The 26,786-nt window shown below is 33.2% G+C and overlaps 1 protein-coding gene across 50 annotated transcripts in view; it reads right to left on the bottom strand.

Annotated features, from left to right (window-relative positions):
- Window positions 1-26,786, bottom strand: part of RIMS1 (regulating synaptic membrane exocytosis 1) — a 914,410-nt gene that overhangs the window by 94,309 nt on the left and 793,315 nt on the right. For 9 of the 50 annotated variants that reach the window (XM_050786438.1, XM_050786448.1, XM_050786472.1 and 6 more), the window contains 2 exons: window positions 18,311-18,423; window positions 320-432 (listed from right to left, as the gene is read on the bottom strand). In XM_050786438.1, the coding sequence (XP_050642395.1) occupies window positions 320-432; window positions 18,311-18,423 (226 nt within the window). Of the gene's footprint in view, window positions 1-319; window positions 456-11,160; window positions 11,249-14,369; window positions 14,400-18,310; window positions 18,424-19,495; window positions 19,679-26,218; window positions 26,291-26,786 lie in introns of those variants that run through there. The other 41 variants (XM_050786470.1, XM_050786468.1, XM_050786469.1 and 38 more) reach the window with 10 other exon arrangements.

Below are 26,786 nucleotides of genomic sequence, written 5' to 3'. Positions count from 1 at the left end.
CTTCCAGGTTCAAGGGATTCTCCTGCCTCAGCCTCCCAAGTAGCTGGGATTACAGGCGCACACCACCACGCCTGGCTAATTTTTGTATTTTTCAGTAGAGATGGGGTTTAACCATGTTGGCCAGGCTGGTCTTGAACTTCTGACTTTAGGTGATGTGCCCACCTTGGCCTTCCAAAGTGCTGGGATTATAGGTGTGAACTACTGCGCCCGGCCCAAATGATACCTTTTCTTATATAATTCGGTGCTTTCTAATCCTGCCTGGTATAGACACTACACATTTTTAAAAGGGAAACTATTTGTTGGATACTACTAATTTTACCTTGGAATACTGCTCGCGATCAAGTTCTTGACTAGAACCAGACCCTGTTGTCTGCTTAAATCGATGCACTTTCATTTTCATCTGTCTTGTTCGCTCCTCCACTACTAAGCTTGCTGCAAAAACACATAATGGAAGCCTATTAAAACACATGAAGAACCTTTCAGGAACTGAATGGTTTAAGATTTCAATGCTTTTGAAATGACTTCAATTAAATAAAATTTAGAAATAACACATGATTAATAAATTAAACAAAATGCAGAATACACAGTACTAGCAACTGTTAATCTAAAGATGAACATGATTCAAATTACACAGAATGGGGAATGTAAATGTTAGTAACAAAATACACTTTATTTCTTGATTTTATATGACATATTTTCAATTTCCTTCATAAATGATTATGTGAAACCAAATTTAATTGTAAAAATATGTTTTCAATTTAAACAACTCTTTGTTGCATGTACATATATAGAGAAAACAAGTATGCATACTTAAAACATCACACATATATGCACATGCTTACATGCATGCACACACCCACTTAACACCCTCGGCTCACTGTAGTCACCTAAAAATTGCTTTAATTAATAAGTATCTACTTTACTGAGGCATTCTTATAAATCGTTAATTTCTGTCAGTGGCTTCTCATGACTTTGTCAGTCCTTAAAACGGACTTACTAAAAGATTAGCTCGCTATTTCTTACGGCTATATCTGGACCACATACACGAAATTTGTAAGTTTGAAAACGAATACATGACTTTTAGCCCTTTAATTTATAATACGTAAAGAATGCTTTTAAGCTTTTATCAACCTCCTAAGTAGCACAGGAGGGCAAGAATTGCAGCCTTTGATAAAGTATGAATTGTTCTAAGTTAGAATCTACCATCAGCAACATCACTTCAAAACCCTGCCTTTAAATTTTGCATTTTTACAAATGAAAGAGAAAGAAACAGCTAAGGTACAGTCACGTGTAGGGTAAACGATTCAAAAGCTTATACTTATGTTGTATGAGACCTATGTTTACTTTATACAACATTTGCCAACTTCCCAGACAACTCAACTTCTGCAACAAGTGTTCAGATTTTTAAGTTGTAGGGCTGTGTGTGTGTGAGTGCACGCACATGTATGTGTATGGAAAATTGTTTATTGGTGACTGATGTACTGGGAGCTTTTGCCAAGAGACTAATGGTTTATGAGTTAATGGAAATGTTGACATGTCTGATTGACTTGGCTGCTGATTTTATCTCTTACAAGGAGTTCATAAAGGCATTTGCTGACAATTTTTTCCATTGCAATGACTAAATGTGGCCTACCATCCTTGATTATAAAACGCCAACACAAACTTTAAAAAAAGAAATCAATCTGTAACTTTTATTGTGTTCAAGTGCAGACCAATAGTACAAGAGATAATAAAATTTGGAATTTGTGGCTAAGTGTTTTAATCATACTTTTAGCACTAAATTATAAAATGTTTCACTTTGTTTCAATTCAGTAGATAACCAATCTCAAATCCCTAACAACCCTTAGTTATGCAAACTAAGCAACGATACACCCCTGCTTCAATAATGTTGACTTCAGAGATAATAAATTGTGACTATTGTTACCATTACAGGATAGTTCATTGGAGAGCTTGAGAGATGTGATTCAGAAATTCATTACTTTGCTTTGAGTTTTGAGTAAGTCAAATGGACTGCAAATTTAGTTCTGCTCTATAATTAAAGCTTAAAGCAACTCAAAACAATCTCAATTTGCAATAAAAACAGACTTAAATGGTGTTAGCTTAAGTATTCTCATAAAATGATATTAACTTTGCTTAAAACTATGTTGACACTGATTAGCCCACAGCTTTGCAATCTTTTAGTGCCATGTAATTTTCAGGGTAGATGGTTACTTAGACACTGATAATTATATCCCAATAGCTACTCGCCAGGAGCAGTCTGACACAGATCTAGGGACTGAATCTTGCTAGGACAAAACTTCATTTCTCTAAACATTAATAGGATTACTTAGCTTATGCTATGGCTGCACTTAAATCTTTATTTGCAAAATGTAAAACTAAATCATAAAAAGACAGTGGTAACATAACTAAAATGAATCTAAAAATGGTTCTAAATTATTTCATTTACCTTCCTCAAATCATTACTATACTATATTTATTTCCGATGAAGTTAAAACTGACCTTATTTAATCTGTGAAAGTAAAAAATCATCTCCAAATTAACATTATTATTCAAAATAATGAGTAGACTCCCTTGACTCTCCATCAAAGATGTAGTTGCTACGCTATCCTCACCGCTTGCTCTCAGATTCCAGCAACACAACCAAAATGCCAATAGCTTACAATTATTTACTCTTAGCAAAAAGCCAGATAATTACATAATATCACACACATTTTTGTAGTACTTTTCATTATTTCCCAGTGACATGTGCCTTAGTGCATATTCTGAAATAACTGTTTATACAAGTTATTGTGCTTCAGTAAAAGTTTTTTCATAATCACTGAAAAATCTTCAGTGTAAACGTGGAGATTCTTTAACTTTGCTAAAGATCTTACATGATTTCCATTTTTATTTTTCAACTATATATCTAGAATAAAATGACATTATTTCTGGATTACAGATGTGTTGAGCCAAATATTAAGACGAATTTAGAAAATAAGATAATCACCACAAATTTGAACAAGAAGGTATGATTCCAATAAGTTATATGATTTATGTGGAGAATAGTAGTAACGAGTAAAAGTTAATTGAAAGGTGATTGTCTCTCTAATATCTTAGTATAAGTAAAATTAACTGTAACTCAGTTAAAAGATCTTCCTTTAAAAAAAGACTACTATCATTAAAATTTTTATATTATTTTAACAATTTTAAACCCAAGAGCAAAACTAAAATAGTAAATAAAATATTTTCCAATTATCCCACAAATCCTAGCATTACATTCACATTTTAGGAACATTCTGAACGTTAACAGTATTGTAAACTAACTAAATCATTAAAATGCCAGTTGCTATTTCTTTATAGAACATTTAAAACTGGGAGGCTATGGGATTTTTATTTTTAAAAATTTCATAAATGCCACATAATCAAGAGCTAAATAATACCTCTCATTTCTTACAAGAAATATAATTACCATGCAATTTCATTTAGTTTTTTAATGAAAATTTAGCTTATATATAATAAAGTCAAAAGATAAGGATATTTACTGTAGACTGTATTTCAGCATTAATTATAGATTTTGTGATTATATATCAAAAATGTATGTATCCTAGTTCCTCAGATGTAATATTGCAATTTTATAAAAATGGGTTTGAAGGGTTGAAATATTTCACTATAAGGTACAAACTGAATTATGTGTCTTATGTTTTAAAAAATGGTATTTTCTAAAAGCACATATTAGTTTACAAAAATGTATATATTGAACAAGATCCATTTTATTTATTCCAACTTTAAATACATTGTTCTTTCCAAACTGTGGTTTTTTTAAAATAATTAATCTATGTATGTCACAAATCAATTCAATGTTAAAATTAAGTAAGTATAAAACTGAAACTTTTTTTTTTTTTTTTTTTTTTGAGACGGAGTCTCGCTCTGTTGCCCAGGCTGGAGTGCAGTGGCCGGATCTCAGCTCACTGCAAGCTCCGCCTCCTGGGTTCACGCCATTCTCCGGCCTCAGCCTCCCGAGTAGCTGGGACTACAGGCGCCCGCCACCTCGCCCGGCTAGTTTTTTGTATTTCTTAGGAGAGACGGGGTTTCACAGTGTTAGCCAGGATGGTCTCGATCTCCTGACCTCGTGATCCACCCGTCTCGGCCTCCCAAAGTGCTGGGATTACAGGCTTGAGCCACCGTGCCCCGCCCTGAAACTTATTTTTAAGAGTTAAATGAAAACCATATTTGTGAAATAATTTCTTGTCTTCTAAAGCTCAACAAGAAAGAATCTGATTGGAGTATGCAAGATAAGAAAAGCAAATACAATCTACAAAGTACGGTAATTATCACAATTTTCAAATGGAAAGTATTAGTATTAAAAATAAAGATATTAAAATAACTACTTTTCTTTTCAAATTCTTTGCTAAGGATTCCTAACTGAGTGTTATCAATGATCTTTAACAAATCTATGAAGAAACTAAAATCATTCAATAATCTTGTTTGTCCTATATGCATTTTTCTAGATCTGTCCCTTTCGTATTATTAAAAGGCCTATTACTCTAAAAAATACCCTCAAAAATCCTTTAAAAATCTTTCCTAATCCATCATTTAAAAATTTCTATAACATCCTTCACAGAGATAATGTAATTTTCTAGGAAACCTCTTTGACTTATCACATATTTGTAATTTGCTTTAAAATATCGTAAATTTTATAGTTATATGTAATTTAGGACCATTATAATTTAAACTTGCATTAATATATTTAAAATATTATTTATAAATTTAATATCCTCCCTAACTCATTTTATGAGGCCAACATCATCCTGATACCAAAGCCTGGCAGAGACACAACAAAAAAAGAGAATTTTAGACCAATATCCCTGATGAACATCGATGCAAAAGTCCTCAATAAAACATTGGCAAACCGGATCCAGCAGCACATCAAAAAGCTTATCCACCATGATCAAGTGGGCTTCATCCCTGGGATGCAAGGCTGGTTCAACATATGCAAATCAATAAACATAATCCAGCATATAAACAGAACCAAAGACAAAAACCACATGATTATCTCAATAGATGCAGAAAAGGCCTTTGACAAAATTCAACAGCCCTTCATGCTAAAAACGCTCAATAAATTCGGTATTGATGAAACGTATCTCAAAATAATAAGAGCTATTTATGACAAACCCACAGCCAATATCATACTGAATGGCCAAACACTGGAAAAATTCCCTTTGAAAACTGGCACAAGACAGGGATGCCCTCTCTCACCACTCCTATTCAACATAGTGTTGGAAGTTCTGGCCAGGGCAATCAGGCAAGAGAAAGAAATCAAGGGTATTCAGTTAGGAAAAGAAGAAGTCAAATTGTCCCTCTTTGCAGATGACATGATTATATATTTAGAAAACTCCATTGTCTCAGCCCAAAATCTCCTTAAGCTGATAAGCAACTTCAGCAAAGTCTCAGGATACAAAATTAATGTGCAAAAATCACAAGCTTTCTTATACACCAGTAACAGACAAACAGAGAGCCAAATCATGAATGAACTTCCATTCACAATTGCTTCAAAGAGAATAAAATACCTAAGAATCCAAATTACAAAGGATGTAAAGGACCTCTTCAAGGAGAACTACAAACCACTGCTCAGTGAAATAAAAGAGGACACAAACAAATGGAAGAACATACCATGCTCATGGATAGGAAGAATCAATATCGTGAAAATGGCCATACTGCCCAAGGTAATTTACAGATTCAATGCCATCCCCATTAAGCTACCAATGAGTTTCTTCACAGAATTGGAAAAAACTGCTTTAAAGTTCATATGGAACCAAAAAAGAGCCTGCATTGCCAAGACAATCCTAAGTCAAAAGAACAAAGCTGGAGGCATCACGCTACCTGACTTCAAACTATACTACAAGGCTACAATAACCAAAACAGCATGGTACTGGTACCAAAACAGAGATATAGACCAATGGAACAGAACAGAGTCCTCAGAAGTAATACCTACAGCCATCTGATCTTTGACAAACCTGAGAAAAACAAGAAATGGGGAAAGGATTCCCTATTTAATAAATGGTGCCAGGAAAATTGGCTAGCCATAAGTAGAAAGCTGAAACTGGATCCTTTCCTTACTCCTTATACGAAAATTAATTCAAGATGGATTAGAGACTTCAATGTTAGACCTAATACCATAAAAACCCTAGAAGAAAACCTAGGTAATACCATTCAGGACATAGGCATGGGCAAGGACTTTATGTCTAAAACACCAAAAGCAATGGCAACAGAAGCCAAAATTGACAAATGGGATCTAATTAAACTGAAGAGCTTCTGCACAGCAAAAGAAACTACCATCAGAGTGAACAGGCAACCTACAGAATGGGAGAAAATGTTTGCAATCTACTCATCTGACAAAGGGCTAATATCCAGAACCTACAAAGAACTCAAACAAATTTACAAGAAAAAAACAAACAACCCCATCAAAAAGTGGGCAAAGGATATGAACAGACATTTCTCAAAAGAAGACATTCATACAGCCAACAGACACATGAAAAAATGCTCATCATCACTGGCCATCAGAGAAATGCAAATCAAATCCACAATGAGATACCATCTCACACCAGTTAGAATGGCAATCATTAAAAAGTCAGGAAACAACAGGTGCTGGAGAGGATGTGGAGAAATAGGAACACTTTTACACTGTTGGTGGGACTGTAAACTAGTTCAACCATTATGGAAAACAGTATGGCGATTCCTCAAGGATCTAGAACTAGAAGTACCATATGACCCAGCCATCCCATTACTGGGTACATACCCAAAGGATTATAAATCATGCTGCTATAAAGACACATGCACACGTATGTTTACTGCGGCACTATTCACAATAGCAAAGACTTGGAATCAACCCAAATGTCCATCAGTGACAGATTGGATTAAGAAAATGTGGCACATATACACCATGGAATACTATGCAGTCATAAAAAAGGATGAGTTTGTGTCCTTTGTAGGGACATGGATGTAGCTGGAAACCATCGTTCTCAGCAAACTATCGCCAAGAACAGAAAATCAAACACCGCATGTTCTCACTCATAGGTGGGAACTGAACAATGAGATCACTTGGACTCGGGAAGGGGAACATCACACACCGGGGCCTATTATGGGGAGGGGGGAGGGGGGAGGGATTGCATTGGGAGTTAAATTTGATGTAAGTGACAAGTTGATGGGTGCTGACGAGTTGATGGGTGCAGCACACCAACATGGCACAAGTATACATATGTAACAAACTTGCACGTTATGCACATGTACCCTAGAACTTAAAGTATAATTATAATAATAATAATAAAAATAAATAAATAAATTTGGATCTCAAAATTCCTTGAATCTTTCACATTTCTCTCTATGCTCCTTGAAATTAAAATGAATTTGAAATTTCAAATGTTTTTGTTTGTAGGCAAAAAATAATTTGTATTAATATACTGGTAAACCTCCTAATATTTTCAAGCATTAGATGAAATATGACTGTAAAAGGACAGAAATAAGTAGAAGTTTTATAATATTAAAATATTAATGTAAAATTATTTTTTAACAAGTTCAGCTCATATAAATATCAAAGTTGACACATGATAACATCTGGACAGGATATTTAAGCCTGTCTAGTTAACTAAGATGTGCTATCATATTTTATGAATGAAAAAATTAGTGTCTCTGCTTATTTGCTGCATAGCAACAGAATGAAAGTTCCATGATAGTGCAGTCCCATTCTTGTTCCAGTAATCTCTCAGGAAGAGCAGTGATAAATGACCGCTTATTTGGAAGTTGTCAGGTAGACTGAAGAATATAAATGACACACCTCCTATGTCTCAGTTATTGACTGCAGCAAAATAAAAAGAGCTGAGATTAACAAGAAAAGCTGAAAAACGTTTAGCTAATTGAATCAGTATAGACTATACCAAGACTTAATAGGAAGATCAGATCTTAAATATTTAAGGTATAAACTATGTCTTAAAATATATCAAAAAAGATGGTTTATTTGAAAATTCAAAAATACAATACTAGTCTCTGCTCACAGTTTTTTTAGACTTCAGAGAAACAGGAATTGTTTATGTGGATAAGCATTCTGCATATACCTGGAATAAATGTGGCAAAATAGTAAGAACCTAGGAATGGGAATTACTAGGCATAGATTACAGCCCTAGATCCATCACCATCAGTTCCTCAATGTTCCTTTGATCAATTCCTGATATATCCCTCCATTACAGAGTTTTTATCTGTAAAAAGAAGAGACTGCTCAGAGAACCCTCCAGCAGTTATAGTCTATGATTCTATAGTATTTCAATAGGGTATTGTTAAAATATTTATTTTTTCTTATTTGCAAAAAATAGGAATCTCAATGACTTTGTCTCTTGCTTTATTACCTAATTTCCAGCATTTTAAAATTTGCCAATTTACTATAGGTGTTATGAGGAAAAAAAATCACCAGTTGTATTTTACACCACTATTTTCTATCATGTTCTTTTCCCAATTTAAAAAATATCTGTTCAGGATTGATTCCAGGAACCCCCTACCACATGTACCAAAATTCACGGATTCTCAAGTTTCTTATATAAAATGGCATAGTATTTGTATATTACCTAAGCACCCCATCTCATATACCTAGGTTACTTATAAGAGCTAATACAAGGAAAATGTCATGCAAACAGTGCCTATATGCATTTTTCTAAATCTATCCCTTTCATATTATTAAATGGCTTATGACTTAAAAACATCTCAAAAATCTGTTATACTGTATTATTTATAGAATAATGACAAGAAAAAAAATAGTCTGTAAATATTCAGTACAGATGCAACCAATCATTTTTTCCCTGAAAGATTTTTGATTCATGGTTGGTTGAAGCCACCATCGTGGAAACCATGGATGCTGTGGGCCAACTGCAATGTTTTATTTTCATGTTGATCCTTATTTCTGGAGTCATGCAAACATAGTGAGAAACTTTGATGTAATGCATATCCAACTTCCACATTTTGACACATATATATATATATACTATAAATAAAGATTAAATGTTTAAAATATTTTGACTACATAGAAATGCCCTAGTTCGGGCACATTTTCTTGGAATAAAATGACCCCTTTCAACTTGTAAGTGTAAAAATGTTCCAAGTAGTCTCCCTTTTTGTCTTATATAATTCTCTTGGATGTTAAGGATTATGTTATAATAATGTAAACAATAAAAGAACATCTACCCAGCATCTACCAATAAAATAAACATCTACCCATCATCTACCAATGAAACATACATCTACCAGCATGAGAAGCAGAAAATGCAATAAGTGAATAACACATAAGTGAAAATACCACATTGCCTTATGGACTTTTAAAGCAAAGTTCCTATGTTTAGATAAGTGAAATTGAACATTGGCATTGGCGAAAGAGGCAATTTGTATATATAATCACTCAAGTCTCACTGCAGCCAAAACTACAAGACCATCTCCTGTTTTAGCGTACTTATGCCCATTGAACTAACTAAATTGAAGCTCAGGATGTCCAACTCCAGACATAATTTCTCAATGTAAAAACTGCCAATTCCCAGAGTATCACTGAAAATACTAGTCACTTACAAGTAAGAAAGTCAGGCTCTTATAAAAAAATTTGTTATATACCTTGTCCTTTAGGGTTACACAAAGTTAAACAGCTTTTAAAAGCATGTTTAGGTTTTGAGAGTGAACACTATCTCCCATAAGATGTGCTTCAAATACAATTTTTATAAAAAGCAACCTGTGTAATTAAGCCTTCTTTGGGGGATAACAAAACCAATCACAGAGGAAGTCATGTTGTTTATACCAAGTGATATCTAAAATATTTAGCCATAATTTCTCATTACTCCAATAATACTAATGGATCCAGAATCTATCCTGAAAGACTTGATTGGCACAATTCTGCTAAATTCAAATTTGATTTTTGAAAGTCTTTTCCTGTGTTTTACAATATTTGGGGAACATATACAACTTCAGAGAAAATATATCAAAGAGCCCGTTCATGGTTAGACATCCATTCTCCCTCAATTAGGTCTCTCTTCCAAGTTGCGTCTTGGTTAATATGTGTTAAAGCCTTTGAAGCTTTAAAAGCCTGTGATACTATAAATAAACACATCTGAATCACCAAATGGGAAAACAGGGTCAAAAGCATTACTTCTGAATTTTTCTAATCAATCTGCTTAACCCTCTGGATTCCTGAAGTTTAAAGAGAAGGCTAGAATGACAATATACTCATGAGATTATGCCAAAAAAAAAAAAAAAAAAAAAAAAGAAATAGATAAATTACTTTTCCTAATAGAGCTCTAAATATTATGAGTAAATATTCTTAAAGATTCATAATAAGTGTTCAGGAGAAGCAATGCCCAGGAATATTAAGAAACTTGTATTTTCAAAATCTTAACACACAATAACAGAAAATGATTCACCTGGCCCAATATGCATCTACCACTAATAATAAAAATGTAAATAAAACTGAGACCTTTGCTACTTAATGACAGTTAAAAGAATGCTGATTCTGAAAAATGCAAAAATTGGTTTACTTATTTTAAAAAGAGTACATAATTTGTTCTTAAAGTGTTTCACAACCACAGCACGCTATTGAAATCTGCTTAATTTTTATTTATACAACTGTACAAAAAATTACCAGAATTAATATTTTTCACTTCTTTACTTGAATTCCACTAAAGTTAATGCTCATAAGTTTTACGGAAAATACAGTTTGCATAACTTAGCATTCAAACTGTTCTTACTGACATTTAAAGAAGGAAAGCAAAGTTAACTTATTACAGAACTTATTAAAGAAAACTGGTACTTAAAAATATAGTTGATTAGAGACAATCCTAATGATCTAGTTACAATCTCTAAGATCTAGTTACAATAATTATTACATATTTTATTAGTGAAACAGAGAAGCAAAAAGGACCAAAATGCTATTTATTTTGTTCCTATAAATAATTTACTTACTTTAATTGCCTTTCATTTTCCATGTGTATAAATTACACACCATTATGATAAAGGAAATTCATATTTGTAGAAAAGATAATATGATGTGTTTTGTTATGATTCAAAATTGCTCCCAAGAGCCAAGAACTTAATGCATTTAAAAAATTCTATCTAAAGGCATATAAATCATAAATTTATTATGACAATAACATTTTTTCTCACCTTGAAGTCATTTAATTTCTGGTTCAGTTTTGATCTTCTTATATCATTATTTCGATGCCCCCAAACTACATTCATGGGCTCTTTAAAACTGTCCAAGAAATGTAGCAGAGAGGGAAAAATTGGCTTACTTTTAGAATGAATAATTTAAAATAGGCCTATAAAGCAGTTTGTGAAGACTAAAATGATATGGTCTTTAAGCTGTCAACATAAAAGAGGGAGTTAAAATGTAAACAAAGTACTATGAACATTTATAGTTCCTTGGTTAACTTTTCAAGCCAAAGGACGTGTTATCTTTGTTAACTTTGTTAACTTTCAAGCCAAAGGATTTGTTGTCTGTATGGCAATTGGAGGAGCAGGCCAAATGTAGAAGGTTTAACTGAGAGATGCAAAACTGAATCAATAAGGAAAGGGAGGAAAAACTAAGTGGGCCTCTCCAAAATCCCAGTGTTGAGTGGTGATTGTTACAGGAACATTGTGTGGGGCACAGAACATGGGCTGTGGATTCAAAATCTGGTTTTGCCTCACAGCAGCTTTGTTACCTTTGGCATTCAACTTAACCTCTTTCCCTCGATTTCAATAAAATGGGGTGAAAAAAACCTTCCTTGCAGTTGTATATGTGTTACTATAATTATGTGGTGATGCATGCAAAGCAGGTACTCAGTAAATGCTGTCTGAATGTTGAAGAGCCTACAGAGCAAAGTGGATGAGAACAAGTTCCCTGGAGAGGGATTTCTGTCTCGTTTCCTATTCTATCATTTATAAAATGAAATACTGACTGACAAGGGGCCAAGTTTTTAATCTAACTTTTAACTTTTCAGCAGGAAAATAAGCATAGTAATAGTCAGATCTCAGGTTGTTGTGAAAATATAATGAGATAAATATGTAACACTTTTAGTAGAGTCACTGACATATAGTAAGTGCTCAATATAGCCTATCTAGCATTAGTAATGTTTTCAGTATTTTACACTTCTCTTTATGTGACTTTACAAACATATGCTGGAAAATTAATAGACTGGTTCCCTATAGGATAACCAACCATTCTTGTTTGCTTAGAAGTGTCCCAGTTTTAGCACTGAAAGTCTTGCATCTTGGGAAAACTCTCAGTCCCTGACAAACTGGAACCACTGGTTGTCCTACAAGTTCATCTACAGTTAATCAAAAACAAACCGTGACTAATGAACCCCTTATCTTGCGTACTCGTCTTCATTTATCTGGGATTTACTCACGATAACCTGAATTCTCTAATAAGAGAGATCCCAGTAAAGATAAACTTCAGCTCACAGAAGTGGGATTTCTATGCTGTGAATTTTTCCTTTCTTTTGGTCTATGTGAGCTTAAAATATGATTTCAATGAAATTTCTTGAGCTTGCTTCTATCCTTTCAAGGTTTTGAGAGCCATGTTCAGTGGCTAAACTGCGCCATCTTAAATCCCTAAGGAGAGGCGCAGCATCCTTTTTCTGACCTATACCTTGCTGAATGCATTTTGGGATGTGCTTCTTTGGTTGTTTCTAAAAATGAGGTCTATTCTGTGAGGCATTTATACATCCTGTTTCCAAGGAATGCTTGGAAGGGTGATGACACCTCTCAGCCAGGACACACTGACTGTATAAAAACATAAATTGACATGCTCTGCAGAGAGGCCCTAAATGTGCATATTTCATGCAGACTTTAGGTTATACTTACGGATTTTGTTTTGTTTTATTTAGCTAAGTACAGCTTTTCCTAGTAATATATATGGAAAGAGCTCTAAATGAAGAATTATTATATTTTTCTTTCTTTTGGATAAAGGAATTAGGTCATGGCCATTTCTAATATGAATCTAATACTTTTAGCACACTAAAATTTATCTTGCAAATCCAACTACATTCTTCTGCACTTAAGTAAAATTACATTGGTCATTCTTGTACTACTGAATCTAATGTTGTGTTTCCAATATCTGACGTAAAAATGCAGGATGGCTAGAAATCTATGCAAAATCTATGGCCAAAACATCTTGATCTCATTGAATTTTTAAATTTTTAATTAATATATGTATTGTCTAATATATCAGACAGAATAATATGTATGTATAGTGCCTGAATATAAATATTGTTAAATACATTTTTATAAATACAGATTAAATATGTAACTGAAAATGTTCTCTTTGTAATACTGAGATACATAACACATAACTAGATACACTAAGAGTGAGAAATAATATATTTGGGATTTGTACTTACTAAAATAGGATACACCAACATGTAGTGAAAAAGGTCAAAAGTAAAAAGATCTGGGTTTGTAGTCTACTACTGAAGAGCAGTTTGGGCAAATGTCATAATCTCTGTAAACTTGTTTCCTTATTCATAAAATAGGAATGATGCTATTTTGAGAACTAGCTTTGCGTTAATTTGTTGTTACTATGGACAACAAATTAATTCAATCGTTAGTCCACTTTCAAATATTGAGAAAATGTACTTTTATTAAATTATACAGAATTACACAATTATTAAATATAATTAACCTTATCACATTAAGCTGAAAATGTATGTTCAAATAGTTAATCATCAGGCCAACAGCAACTCTGAACAGAAAATGGTGTGGGCAGCATATGACTGTGGGGGGAATCCTGCAACCTATTTGAAATTCAAGTGCAAAGACCAAAAGTTCTGAATGGTTTTCCTCTCCTATGACTCTCAGAAAGATAAAATTAATGGGTATTTTAACAGTATTGAGGCAAACCAAAGTAACATTTAGGCAGCAGCTTCTCAGATGTATGACTGCAGCCAGGGCCAGAACATTCACTAAGGTTACTGTTATCTGGAAAGTAAAATCCAGAGATTTTCTACTTTTACCAGGTATCACCCTGAATAGAAGAATTAAATCTTTTATCTATGAGAGCAGGGGAATGCAAACAAACAGAAACAAAGAAAATGTCATTTTCCAAGGAGAGTTGTTTTCTAGTTGTCAGTGTAGATAAATTAAAAAAAAAAAAAAAAACATTCATTTTAAATAATTTTTTTTTAAAAAAGCATTAATTTTAAAGTAATCTCTTTGATGTAAACATAGAATATGAAATAATTAATATCAAATACACTACAAAGTCATTTCAGGAAAATAGCTACCTGTTAATTTTGCTCATTATTTCAATAAATACCGTTATATAACTCTTGTATATTATTATTTTTAAAAGTAACAATATTAAATGGTTAAAAAGTTATGTTAATATTTACCTTTTGTGGAAGAGTTATATTTTTCTTGTTCTTCAATGAATTAAATGCACATAATGATGGAAACAAAAGAAAGAAATCAGCAAATTTATAGTTAGACATGGAAATGTAAATTAACACAATGGCATGAATAATTAAAATGCATAACATATAATATGACATGATAAATTGCAATGAAAAACCATGAGTTCCCAAATATGGTACTAAAATTAATCAAAGAAAGAATGAATACAGCAATTTAAAGATTTAAAATGAAACAAAAACATTGGGAAATTAGTATGTTTGGCATTTGAAAAATATATTCTGTATTATTTTTTCTTTCCTTTTAAGAGCTGTATAAAATTTCAGTACCAATTTTATTAAAACATCTCAAATCCATTGTGATTTTTGTTGGAAAAGTATTTAAAAGCATACTTAATTTTCATAACAAAAATTTTTATCATTTCAAAAATGAAAGTTCATATGATAAAGTCTCATATGATAAAATGAAATTTATTTTTTTATCTGATAAATAAAAAATGAACTCCATTTTTACACTTTCTTTGCACCATGGAAACTATTCTGTAACACTTTCCACATGAAAGAAAATTCTAATTTAAGTAATCCTTTCTTTCTTCTCAAATTAATTACATTAAAATACACCAAAGTAAAATTAGTTGTTTTGTAGAGACTATACTTCTTAGACATTTTATAAGGCTTTATATCCACCTCTTCATTTTATACTATTTACAGAGGACTAATGGCCTGTTTCTATATTCCTGAGGAGGAATATCACTGGAGTTTTAGGTAGGTGATATAATAATGGAAGATATAAAACATAACTAACACATCATTTACTGTTAGTTTGTGAATGGTCTCTAAATACTTCTTTAACAGATCCAGTTGAGCACAAAAAAAGTTACTGGTTGGTTTCAGAAATCCATTTTTATACAACCAAATAAGCTGTCTTCAGCCTTACTATACATAAGGGATATGCTGGGATATCGTGTTGAAATATAACCAGAAAAATGTTGTGGAAGTCTTTGCTTTCAATTATCACATACCATTAGAGTTACTTAAATTATAAGGCTACTTTTTCAAGTACTCTACCTCAAAAATCTGTATTGTGATCACCTCTTTGTTTTTCCCCTAAATCTACTTTAACATAATCAGGCTCTATGTAGCAAACAGGCTAGCATTCTAAATTTTTAAAATAAACTTTAAAACACCTTTTCAAAAATTGAGTAAACATGTCTTTTCATGTATGTTAGCCTTTAAGAGCTACTGCCTTTATGGTATAAATAGAGAGTAGTATATTTGATTTACAAAAAAAAAAAAAAACCAAAAAAACAAAAAACATACTCTTGGTGAAACAGTCAAATTGTCCCGGCATACATTCCAAAATCAGTAATGTAGATAACTGTACCCAGAAACTGTGTATGAATAAAATTATTTTATAAGTGCCTCAAGAAGGAGTATCAGTATCTAGTAATCTAAACCATTTGAAATATTTGTTCTTACCAATCAGCTGTTTATCAAATTATTTTCTAAACAGAAAACCACCCTTTGTTAAAAATAAAAAAAAAAAAGGGAAGGAAGTTAAGTGCAGTAGGGGCTTAATCAATTGTAATAGACTGTGGTCAGCATTAATCTTCATGGGAGATGGAACTAAAGTTTAACAAATAATATCAAAAGAATAAAATGACATAATTCTATAGCCTTAAGAACAACAATAAAATCAATCTTAAATAGAACATGCTAAATCTTATCTAACTCATACATCAAATCAAAATTTACTTTTATAAACATATTTTAGGACAAACAAAGCTGTCATGTGGACTGTTCATTTTGAAATAGAATCATAAAAAGATGACGGCAGACAGTATGATCATTTACCAAAAGTCCCAAAGCACATATTTATATCATTAAAAAACACCAGGTCTCTTTTATTTATAGGACATTTATATATATAAAATACACGCTTGTTGTCACATTTTTTAAAAGCTGTACGTATATAACTCTAAGGATCATATATTTCAGGAAACTCAAATAACCAAAATGTTTATTAGTGTATTTGTCATATTAAATATCAAAATAACTCCACCAATGTAGTCATTCCCTTCTTCCCACCTTAATTCAATCCTTACAAATTGATGATTTCTCTGAAAGACAACTGTGAATACGAATATCATAAACAGTAACATTGATATTAACAATAGAACATGAGCTTTTTAAAAAAACCAAAATCCAATGTACAATATAACTGATTTTGTGGAAGCAATTCTTATTTATACAGAAATAATGAAATAATGTAACCACAATCTCACTATAGGAGAGTTATATGCAGTACCCTTATATGCTTTTGAACCCATAAAATACTTTATTTGCAACTGGAGGAAATGCAAAGAATTTTAGGAGCACACGAGTTTTAGAATATCAATCTTTAGTAAAATATGATCGGTAACACCGACTTTGTAACTAAACACCCACATTTGTAGTTCTTTCAGTTGTGCAACAGGAGCTCATGAATAGATACGTTAAATAAACACCAACTTTTGTTTTAAAAAATAAATTTTAAAACAATTTCATCTGGGTTATTGCCAGATTAATTATGAATAATTTTAAAATGTTCCCAGAGAGGAGAGGAAAAATGTTAAACATGTCAATTAATAATTCCAATGAATTAACTGCTATTTTAAAAAAGAAAGTCAGAGTTTCACAACGCATAATATTTTCATGGTTCACTAAATGAAAACCCTTTTAGCAACTCTGAAAACTAAAGCATGGAGCATCAATAGAATGTATTTTTAAAAATATAAACTCAAGAGTTTATCACACCAGTGTTACTCTATTAATAAGTTGATACCTTTAAAAATCTACACTAATTTTCCTATAATCAAGCATCCTGCATGGCAATCTATGCCACATCAGTCTTTGAAACAATGCATTTACCTTCTGAGATCTTTAACATTTTGATACATTCAGTAAAGAACTTCAGTTAAGTGAGAAAAACAAATACCCCTGTACCCTCAATATAAAATGAAATGCAAGTTTTCCATCAGCAACAATAACACTGCTGAAAAAAATAATCAAAGTGTTAACCTTTCAGTTGTTTCACAGGGATGAAGGTTTTTAATAAATATCTTAAAAATGATTCTATTACATTTATATTACAATCCTAAAGTAGAAATTATTTTAGTAAATTGCTTACCAAATCCCTGATTTAAAATATGTGATTAAAAAATAATGATACAAATCATTTCACCTACTAAGATATATGATAGCACTTTGGGTCACATGAAGAATACTACTTTAACCTAGTGTCTAAATCATCTAGCTCAGGTAGTTTAGAGAATTTAGTTTCTACTAAAATCAGACTGTATACATTCTCTCTCTCTCTCTCTCCTCCTTTGTTGCTCAGAAAATGAAGCAATAATATATGCATAAAATAAGAAAATCTTTAAGCAATATGAATTGCTGAAGACACTAAAACATGTGTTCTGTCATTTTTTTCATCATCAAACTTATATTAAAATATAGGCTACTGCTAATCAAGTTAAACGAAAAAAATAGTAAAGGATTCAGAATGATTAAGTTTAATTTTTAAAACATATTTTAAAGGTAAAATATTCTTTTAACACATAAAATGCCATATTGTACTGCGATTTTAAAATTTTATTTTCTTCCTTTGTCCCTTTGGAATAAGATGTTTCTAGGCCTCCATCCCTTCTGTTAAACGACCATCTAAAATTAATTCATCCAGCAAAACTCACTCAGCAAAAACTGTGTGCATGCCATGAACCACTGTCACTAGGTGTTGGGGATAAAGACTGTAAGAAAATTAAATTTTTAGGATTCAGCAAACTATATATAATCAAAATACTATTCATTTAATAAAAGGGGTATAAATAGAGGAGGTTCTCAAATCCAAGATTTTTGGACAATGATCTCTCTTTATCGGATACCTTGTTCTATACTGCCGCTTCTCACTGGCACTTGTGGGAGCTGTCTTCCCCTACGACTGCTGAACGATGTGTCTGCTGGAGGAGATTGTGTTGGACTTCTCTGTCGGTGCATTCTGCAGGCAAAAAGCAAAGTGGGCATGAAATAATGAAATTCCAACGTGGTCTGACAAAAATCTTTTCCTCCTTTCTGTTACTATTAAAATAGACATAACCCCCCTCACTGGGCCAATGGGAGCAGAATCAAACACTTTTTATGATATGTATAAATGGAATATTACAAAAAGGGTTTAAATGAGATAGGGCAATGTGCACCACACACAGTTCTACATAATGAATTCTTAAACTGAGCAGAATCCAATTCACTTCTTTTCATTAACTTTCTATTAAGTTGTTCTACCTGGGCAAGTTATTCAGTTTTGGCATTACTGAACCAAATATATCTAATTACAGCCTCTGGATCTTAACAATATGTATAAGCGAGGTAAGAAAGGCTGTTGCCTAAACTGCTACTCTTAAGTTGATCTAGACTATAGAATTATTTATAACTGATAAGAATTCTAGCTGCAGACTTTTATAAATTACCACTCACTTGTACTTTATTTCTAAATAGGAACAAATTTGAAAGATACTTAAAATAATCCTGGACACATGTTATGAAATACACTGGTGCTAGCATTAAAATTACAAATAAAAATTTGAGAAGTGTGCAGATGTATTATTACTGCCCAGGATTATGCGGACTTCCATCTGTTGGCATTTAAACACTTTTCAAACTAAAGAACTTTAACACATTCTAACACTTTAATGAACACATATAAAAGATTCTTAAAATTTCCTCTTATGCTTTCTAAAGTAAGCACACATTTAATTCCAGGTAATTTATCATAAAAATTTCACATAATTAAAAAAATTATATATGAATATGCCACAAACAGATGAAAGGACATAACACAGCCAAATTTAATTTTCAATGAGAGCTAATTGGCAGAAACTATAGAATACCACCAGCACAGTGAAGATAGATGCAAGTAAAAGAGGATGTGGGAGAGATTTAAGTGTCACAAAGAAAGGATTAAAAGTTATGGTGTCAAAATGAGTGAAAGCTTCGAGTGCTCAGGAAGGTACAACACCACACCAACACCCGGAGGCAGGACATGAATGCTGAGGGGGACACTGAATAGCGACCTTGTCAGAAGCGGAGAAGGTGGCGCCGACCCTCCAGGGACAAGGTGGTGCATAGAACACAGTGTTCTGACACTAGAGTGCTCACTCGACCTTGAGCGAGCAGGATGTTTTCCCCTAATGACTGGCTGATCAGTTGCTCTTGGGGCTGCGTGTCCCCTTCTAGAAAGACATGTTGGGAGAACCCTAAAACATTAGGGCCAAAAAAGATCTTCAGTCAGCAGGTTCACATTAACTTTGATACCAACACATTTGTCCAAGGAAAACCTGGTTACTCATACATGACAGTAATTTCAAAGAAGAGAACCCATCACGCAATTATTGAAATGGAATTCAAATCAAACTGACAAGTTATTATTGCAAATGTGAATGCCATGTGGTTTTAAAAGGCTAATTGGTGTTGCTCTAACGTAATAAACCTCTTGTATGTTCCACCAAGGGCAGAGATTCCTGTCTCTGTTTTTTTGTTTGCTTTTTGTTTTGTTTTTGTTTTGTTTTGTTTTATAGAGCTCAATCTCGAGTGCCTACAACATAGCTGCATAGAGAGCAAGAGCTCAATAAAGGTATGTTGCTTGAATGAGTGACTGTAATTAGGATGATGAATACAGGGAAGCTTCAAGTGCTTGCCTTCAAGAAGAAATATTGTAGGCCTCTATGTTTTTACAATGTTCATAATTTTACTCTAATAAGCAAGACTATGCCAAAAACAACAGAAGAAGGCTGCCTTTTGAGGTTAATCTAAGTAGACAAAAAAATTAAAACAATATAAGATGGAGAATGCTTCATTAATTATACATCTGATTAAATATAAATGGCTTAAATATGGATAAAAACATGTTCTCTCAGATATAACAATATCTGAAAATGTATGTATCCATATTTTGATGATTATATTACTATGGTGTTTAAAATTATTGTAAAGCCAATTAATGAATTAAAAATTAAAAAACGATGTTTATATATACGTACTTATTTTTATAAAGGCATGCTTTGGCCTTTTTCATTGATTTTGGTATATATTTTAAACAAAATGCATGATTAAAATACCTAGCATGTATTATTTTGACAGAAATAAAATGATACCTTATCCCTTTTAAAGCAATACTGTAAAATTCACTTAGTGACTAAAAATGTGTGAGAACAAAGAATACATATTTATTACCAAAAGCACATAAAGCAGTGTCATTCAACTTCTATTCAGATTGGCAATTTTTCTTTTTCTTTTAAGTAAAATTATTTTAAAAGCTATAATGATTTTGATTCTGAGTATTTATTCATTTAAGAACAACAAAACGGGAAAAAGTCAGGTTGAAGATAACAAAAAGATGTTCAGCTTAGATTTTTAATAAAAGTGTATTTTACTTTCTTGAGCTATCAATTAGTGCTTTATCACACTATAGTTCAAACCCTGAAACCTGGGCTGTTTCCTCAATTTCCAAATTAAAATAAAAAGTAACTCATAGTGTTCTATATATTAAAACTGTTTATTCTAAATTGACTATCGACATTAACTCAACTATATAGAATTAATTTCTATGGGATAGAGTACATCATCAAGTCCTTTCCAGCGATAAGAGTTTTATCTATTACTCTTTGAAAGCCATTATCATGACAATAAACTTCAATCCTTGTTCAAGATACACTTTCTAAACGTGGCTTGCAAATGGAATTACACAGTTTTCACCTTATTACTGAGAAATGTCATGGATATTACAATTTCACTTAAATCTTGCTCCATTCCTTAAAGCAATTCACAAGCACTAAAAGAAAAACTCAAATGTGACTTGAAATGTAAATAATTTAGGTGAACTTGCTGTGACACCAAACTAAATGGCAAAAGTATAAAAAGCAATTTCAGGAGCAAATAAATGGCTTCCTGGGTGAATATTCACAGCTCAACCACATATAGTGTTCCATCTCCTGAACCACAAGGTTTGCAGTGTCTGAAAACAGCCTGTAATGTTTGACGTTAATCGTTTAGCACAAGATATGCTTTTTTCTTTGACATGAAAAGTCCCTCAATAATGAAAGAGTTCCTGCCCCCAGCCACTCTGTAACAAGCATGAGATCACAGACCAAAAGAGAAGCACAGAAAGCCACTTTGCCAGAGGAAGAAAGGAATGTGGTAGCAATGATGAATTATGAAGGGGAAGCTGGGGAGAGGAAAAATGCAGAGCTTGGAGAGAGAAGAGCAAGGTTTTGCAGAGGAGAGATAATAGAACCAAGTATAGCTTGTTTTTAGGCAAGAGGAAAGGACAATTAATCAAGAAATTCTGAGGCACAGGGTGTAAAGTTGAAAGAATCCAGGCTGTTGTGCCCTGATCTTTTCAGTGAAATGGGGTGTGCTAAGAATGTAAGGATGTTAAGAAGAATGACAGAGATTTAGAACAACCTGTTAGAGAATGAAACAGGGAGTGTAGGATGGATAAATAACATAACAGTAACAGCTGTTCCTTACTGAGGATCAATATAGGGTCATCTATTCATGACAGGAACTGAAAGTGTTTGCGCGCATATGCAGGCACGCTGCATGTATTCATGCATACATGTATCTATATGTGTACACACACAAGTATATACCTATGTACCTTTTTGTATTCTCACACACTAGGAAGTGTTATTATTACTATTTTATTTTATTTTATGACTGAGGGTCATACAGTGACCTGGAGAAAGAGAAACAGCTAAAATGTGGTAGAGGCAGGATCCACACAGGTCTGTCCAGCTCCAATGCTTGCTCTCTTTTCTGTCTAGTGAGATAGGATTGTTTGCGTATCATGAGAAAAAAATGGTAATTTCACATCTCAGGATGTACCATGAATCTTATAACACAAATCATATGTCCAAGTATCAAATTATTTGGCAGGACTTAACAGAACTGTGTTTGAGAGTTTGTGGAATCAAAATATATGGACAATGGTATTTAACAACTACCACTCTAATATGTATATCTGTATCTCTTCCTTTTTAAAAAATGAGGTTTGTGGCCGCATATGGTTGCTCACGCTTGTAATCCCAGCACTATGGGAGGCTGAGGCAGGCGGATTACCAGGTCAGGAGTTCAAGAGCAGCCTAATCAACATGGTGAAACCCTGTCTCTACTAAAAATACAAAAATTAGCTGGGCATGGTAGTGTGCACCTGTAATCCAGCTACTCAGAAGGCTGAGGCAGGAGAATCACTTGCACCTGGGAGGCAGAAGTTGCAGTGAGCCAAGATCATGTCACTGCACTCCAGCCTGGGCAACAGAGCGAGACTCTCAAAAAAAAAAAAAAAAAAAAGAGAGGTTTAATTCAAACTTATATATGCCTGACTCTAGTTCACCATCTCCAAATATGTATCTAAACATTTACCACTGAGTTCAATCCATGCCTACTCTCCTTCATCTAAGACTAGAGTTTTGATTTACACTTAAGTAAAACACACTTATCAATAAAAATTTGAATCTTTAGTCAGACATTTTTGTTGCTGCAAATGGACTTGCAGTAAATTGCTTCTACCAAAACCTAAAAAAAAAAAAAATATGGTTTTGTTTTTTGTTTTTGTTTTTAAACAACTTGTTAAAGGATGGACATGTATGTGGTATTTAAGGTCAAATTTTCAAAGTGGTTCCTACTGTGCTGGTCCCTTACAGGCCTGCACAGGCTCTTTTGCAAGAAGACACCATAAAATGCCTATGTAAGCAATTTTAAATAGTAGTCCCAATAAAGAAATAAAGCATCCCCCAGTTAGAATGTAGAGTGTAGTTTCCACAAGAAGAGAAGTCACTAGAATGGAATGCAGAAATGATGGGCAGCAGTTCTCATGGGTGAATTCACATGAACATGAAAAGCTAGACTTTTATCAAGAAGCTTCCCAAGAAAATATGATGCTTAAGTGGCTTGGCACAAAAGATATAAATCAGTTCTACTTGTCTCCTAACAACAACTGGTCATCATCTCTTTCGAAATACATTCTTACAAGGCTATCTGTCATGAGGTTACGTTTGTTGAGGGCAATAAAAGGCCTCTAAAATTATGATCATTAAACAGCAAATTTTGCCAGAAACCAATGCAAAACTGTGTAGTATGACTCCTTTTGGGAAGTTATCAACTCTCAAAGGCCAGGAGTCAGTGTCCAAAGCATTTATACTGTGTCTTCGGTTCACGTGTAGCTAGATGTAAATTCAAGGTATCTTCTTGATAGCTCTTATTCATAGCTAACATAAATTAGAAAACCCAGGACAGTTCTTCTTTTGTAACTTGCTATTCAACAATTCACACAGAAACTAGGCATGTAGCTTACACTCTAATAAAAATCAATGAAAAGCTTTAATTATAATCAAGCACACCTAAAAGGTTACAGCTTTCTACTTTAAACTATAAGCAAAAGAAAGGCAAGAGTATTAGGAATATAATTCGTAAGTGCCATACATTTGAAAATGAAAGTCTATCAAATCCTTGCTATTCTGATTGGAGGATTAGTGTTTATTCACAGATTACTTTCAGAGTTGCAAAGGCAGATGCCTCAATATCACTAATCTGGAGTTAAGCACCTCCAGTTGACTCTGACATCATCTCATTTTCTAAAATAGTATACTATTGCCAAAAAACTTGTTCACTGATATATCCTTAATATATAACTACACACAGTAGTCACTCAACTAGTAATTTTTTTTTTTTGAGACGAAGTTTTGCTCTTGTTGCCCAGGCTGGAATGCAATGATGCAATCTCAGCTCACCGCAACCTCCGCCTCCCAGGTTCAAGCGATTCTCCTGCCTCAGCCTCCTGAGTAGCTGCGATTACAGGCATGCACCACGATGTCCAGCTACTTTTGTATTTTTAGTAGAGATGGGGTTTCTCCAGGTTGGTCTCAAACTCCCAACCTCAGGTGATTTGTCTGCCTTGGCCTCCCAAAGTGCTGGGATTACAGGTGTGAGCTACCACGCCCAGCTTCAACTAGTATTTTAAAAAAATGAATGAAAGAATACTGAATAGAATTAAAAGAACACAACTTCAAGGAAAAGGTTTAGTCATATCAAAATAATTGAAATTCTGTAAAGGGGGCTGAAAATGATGGTTGAAGACTGAAAATTTATCTAAGAAATCATAGTTATTTACAATGATGGTAAAGAAATTGCAGTTAATTGAGCTGGGATTAAAGAATGTGAAAATACAAACATTGGTTCATCAAAGGCTATCTATCTATCAATCGATCAATTTCCTTCCTCAAAGTCCAACTCCTTTTACTACTCAACACTTTTTGTGAGTCCCCTTGTATCCTTACTCCATTGTGAATCAAGTTCCCTAAATAGTCATACCCCCACGGACCACTGTCCAGAAGTAAATTTCATCTCCCTTTTACCTACCATATCCGTTGATATGTTTCACACCTACTCATTTTTCAGATCTCAACTCAGTGTTAATATCCTCTGGAAAGCTTTTCTTTTTTGCTACTTGTTATTTTATTACTTGAACTTAGCACATAGTTGGTACATATCTGTTAAATGAATGAATCACTGAATTGTACAAATTCTATCTCTACTAGGCCTATTAGGATAGCCTGGCTGATGCCTTGCATCTACCCCTAGGTCCTTTGGTCCACCTTCCAAAAATCAAAGTGATTTATAATTCTGGAACTCAAAACAGATCCTCTGCCTCCCATGTTTAAAGTACACCTGTGGCTCACAGATCAATAAAGAAGTTGAAATTCTTTAGCATGGTATTAACATGGCATAGTGATGTCACTCATTTAACCTCTCAGAATTTCTCTGATTTTATTTTCAGGCCTCTTTTTCTATCCACTGAATCCTGTTCTCCATCCCAAAACTGGTACCATTTCCCCAAACTCAAGAAAATATTTCCAATCTCAGTGTTTTCTCACGTTGTCTCCTCTTAGAATACTCCACTCTTCACACATACTTTTATGTATCTGGATTTAGCTCAAGGGACATCTGTTTATGAAGCATTTCCTAATTACATTCTTACCCCACACCTTTCCTTATGTTCATACTGTACCTGTGCATACCTCTATAATGAAAGCTGTGATACTTGAATACACTCATTTATTTACATCTGTGTCCCTTTACATGCTCTCAATCATTGTTGGATAAATGAATGGGTGAATGAATATATGTTAGTTGCAATTCTTAGATCTTTTTACACTATGTTAACAACAAAAAGTGTCAATATGTTGTACCTAAACATACTTAAAACCTTTGTGGAATTGGACAAATTGCAAACAAAAGGTTAGCAATCCCTTATAATTTTTACACTAACTCAATGTATATCCTTGGTTATAATATACCAGTAGAATATTAGAATATACATTTGTAGAAAAGTGATTTTTTTAAAAGATGGCATTATTTAGATAAATAAGACAGTCAATAATTTGCATATTCCAGGCACTACATTCATTGGTAACATTTAAAATGATATCAGAAACAAAATATTAATGTTCTAATATGTATATAGGAATGAGTATGGATTTAATCCTTATTAGTAATCAGAATGATCACTAAGAGAAATACATAATTATTTTTTGAACCCTAAGATTTAAGAAATGCCTTGAAATTATCCTTCTCTTCTTCAATGAGATCATTTCCATTTAGGAGTAGGTTTAGTTACATGAATGCCTTTAAACATCACAATTTGTGTTTAAGAACTGATCATGTAAAATGAGAGTGACAGCACCCCTAAATATACTCATAAAATGGAAGATGTCAGCACACCACAATACCAAGCCTACCTTTCTGCATCAGAGGCAGTGCCTTTCCTAGTCTGTTTTTGGATGCTAGATCTTTCAGACTTTCTGGAGTGCCTGTGGAATGAAATGTCAAACACAAAATATATGATGAATAAAGCTACATTAACATCATACAATGATAAACGCAACAGACATGAAAAATGGCAACTATATTACCTAAATGATTTTGTCAGTCAGTACTTTTCAAAAATAAATAAACGAATGAATGATGAATGAATAAATAAAATGAAAACCAGAATTGGTGCCAAGTGGAAGACACAAGTTGCCCAACAGAAGATGTGAGAAGCTGACATTTCATTAGTCTAGACAAGTATGTCTACAATATGAACTCCTACTGAGCAACTCAGCCTCTGCCGATGACCAAACAAATACAATGGTGAAACGTAGTAATGATAAATGTGATGATGGTAATAGTTTAGGTGCTGAAAGGCTTCAAAGGGGTGAAATGCCCTCCACTTTCACAAGTTGAAACTTGGTGCTACAAAGATTTTTTCGTTCTGTTCCCCACAAATTGTGAAGAAAAGAGAAGAAAAATGCTATAGTTAAAGAC

The sequence above is a fragment of the Macaca thibetana genome, chromosome 4 (genome assembly GCF_024542745.1).
Source record: "Macaca thibetana thibetana isolate TM-01 chromosome 4, ASM2454274v1, whole genome shotgun sequence".
Taxonomy (NCBI): domain Eukaryota; kingdom Metazoa; phylum Chordata; class Mammalia; order Primates; family Cercopithecidae; genus Macaca; species Macaca thibetana.
This window is presented reverse-complemented; position numbering and strand designations above follow the sequence as displayed.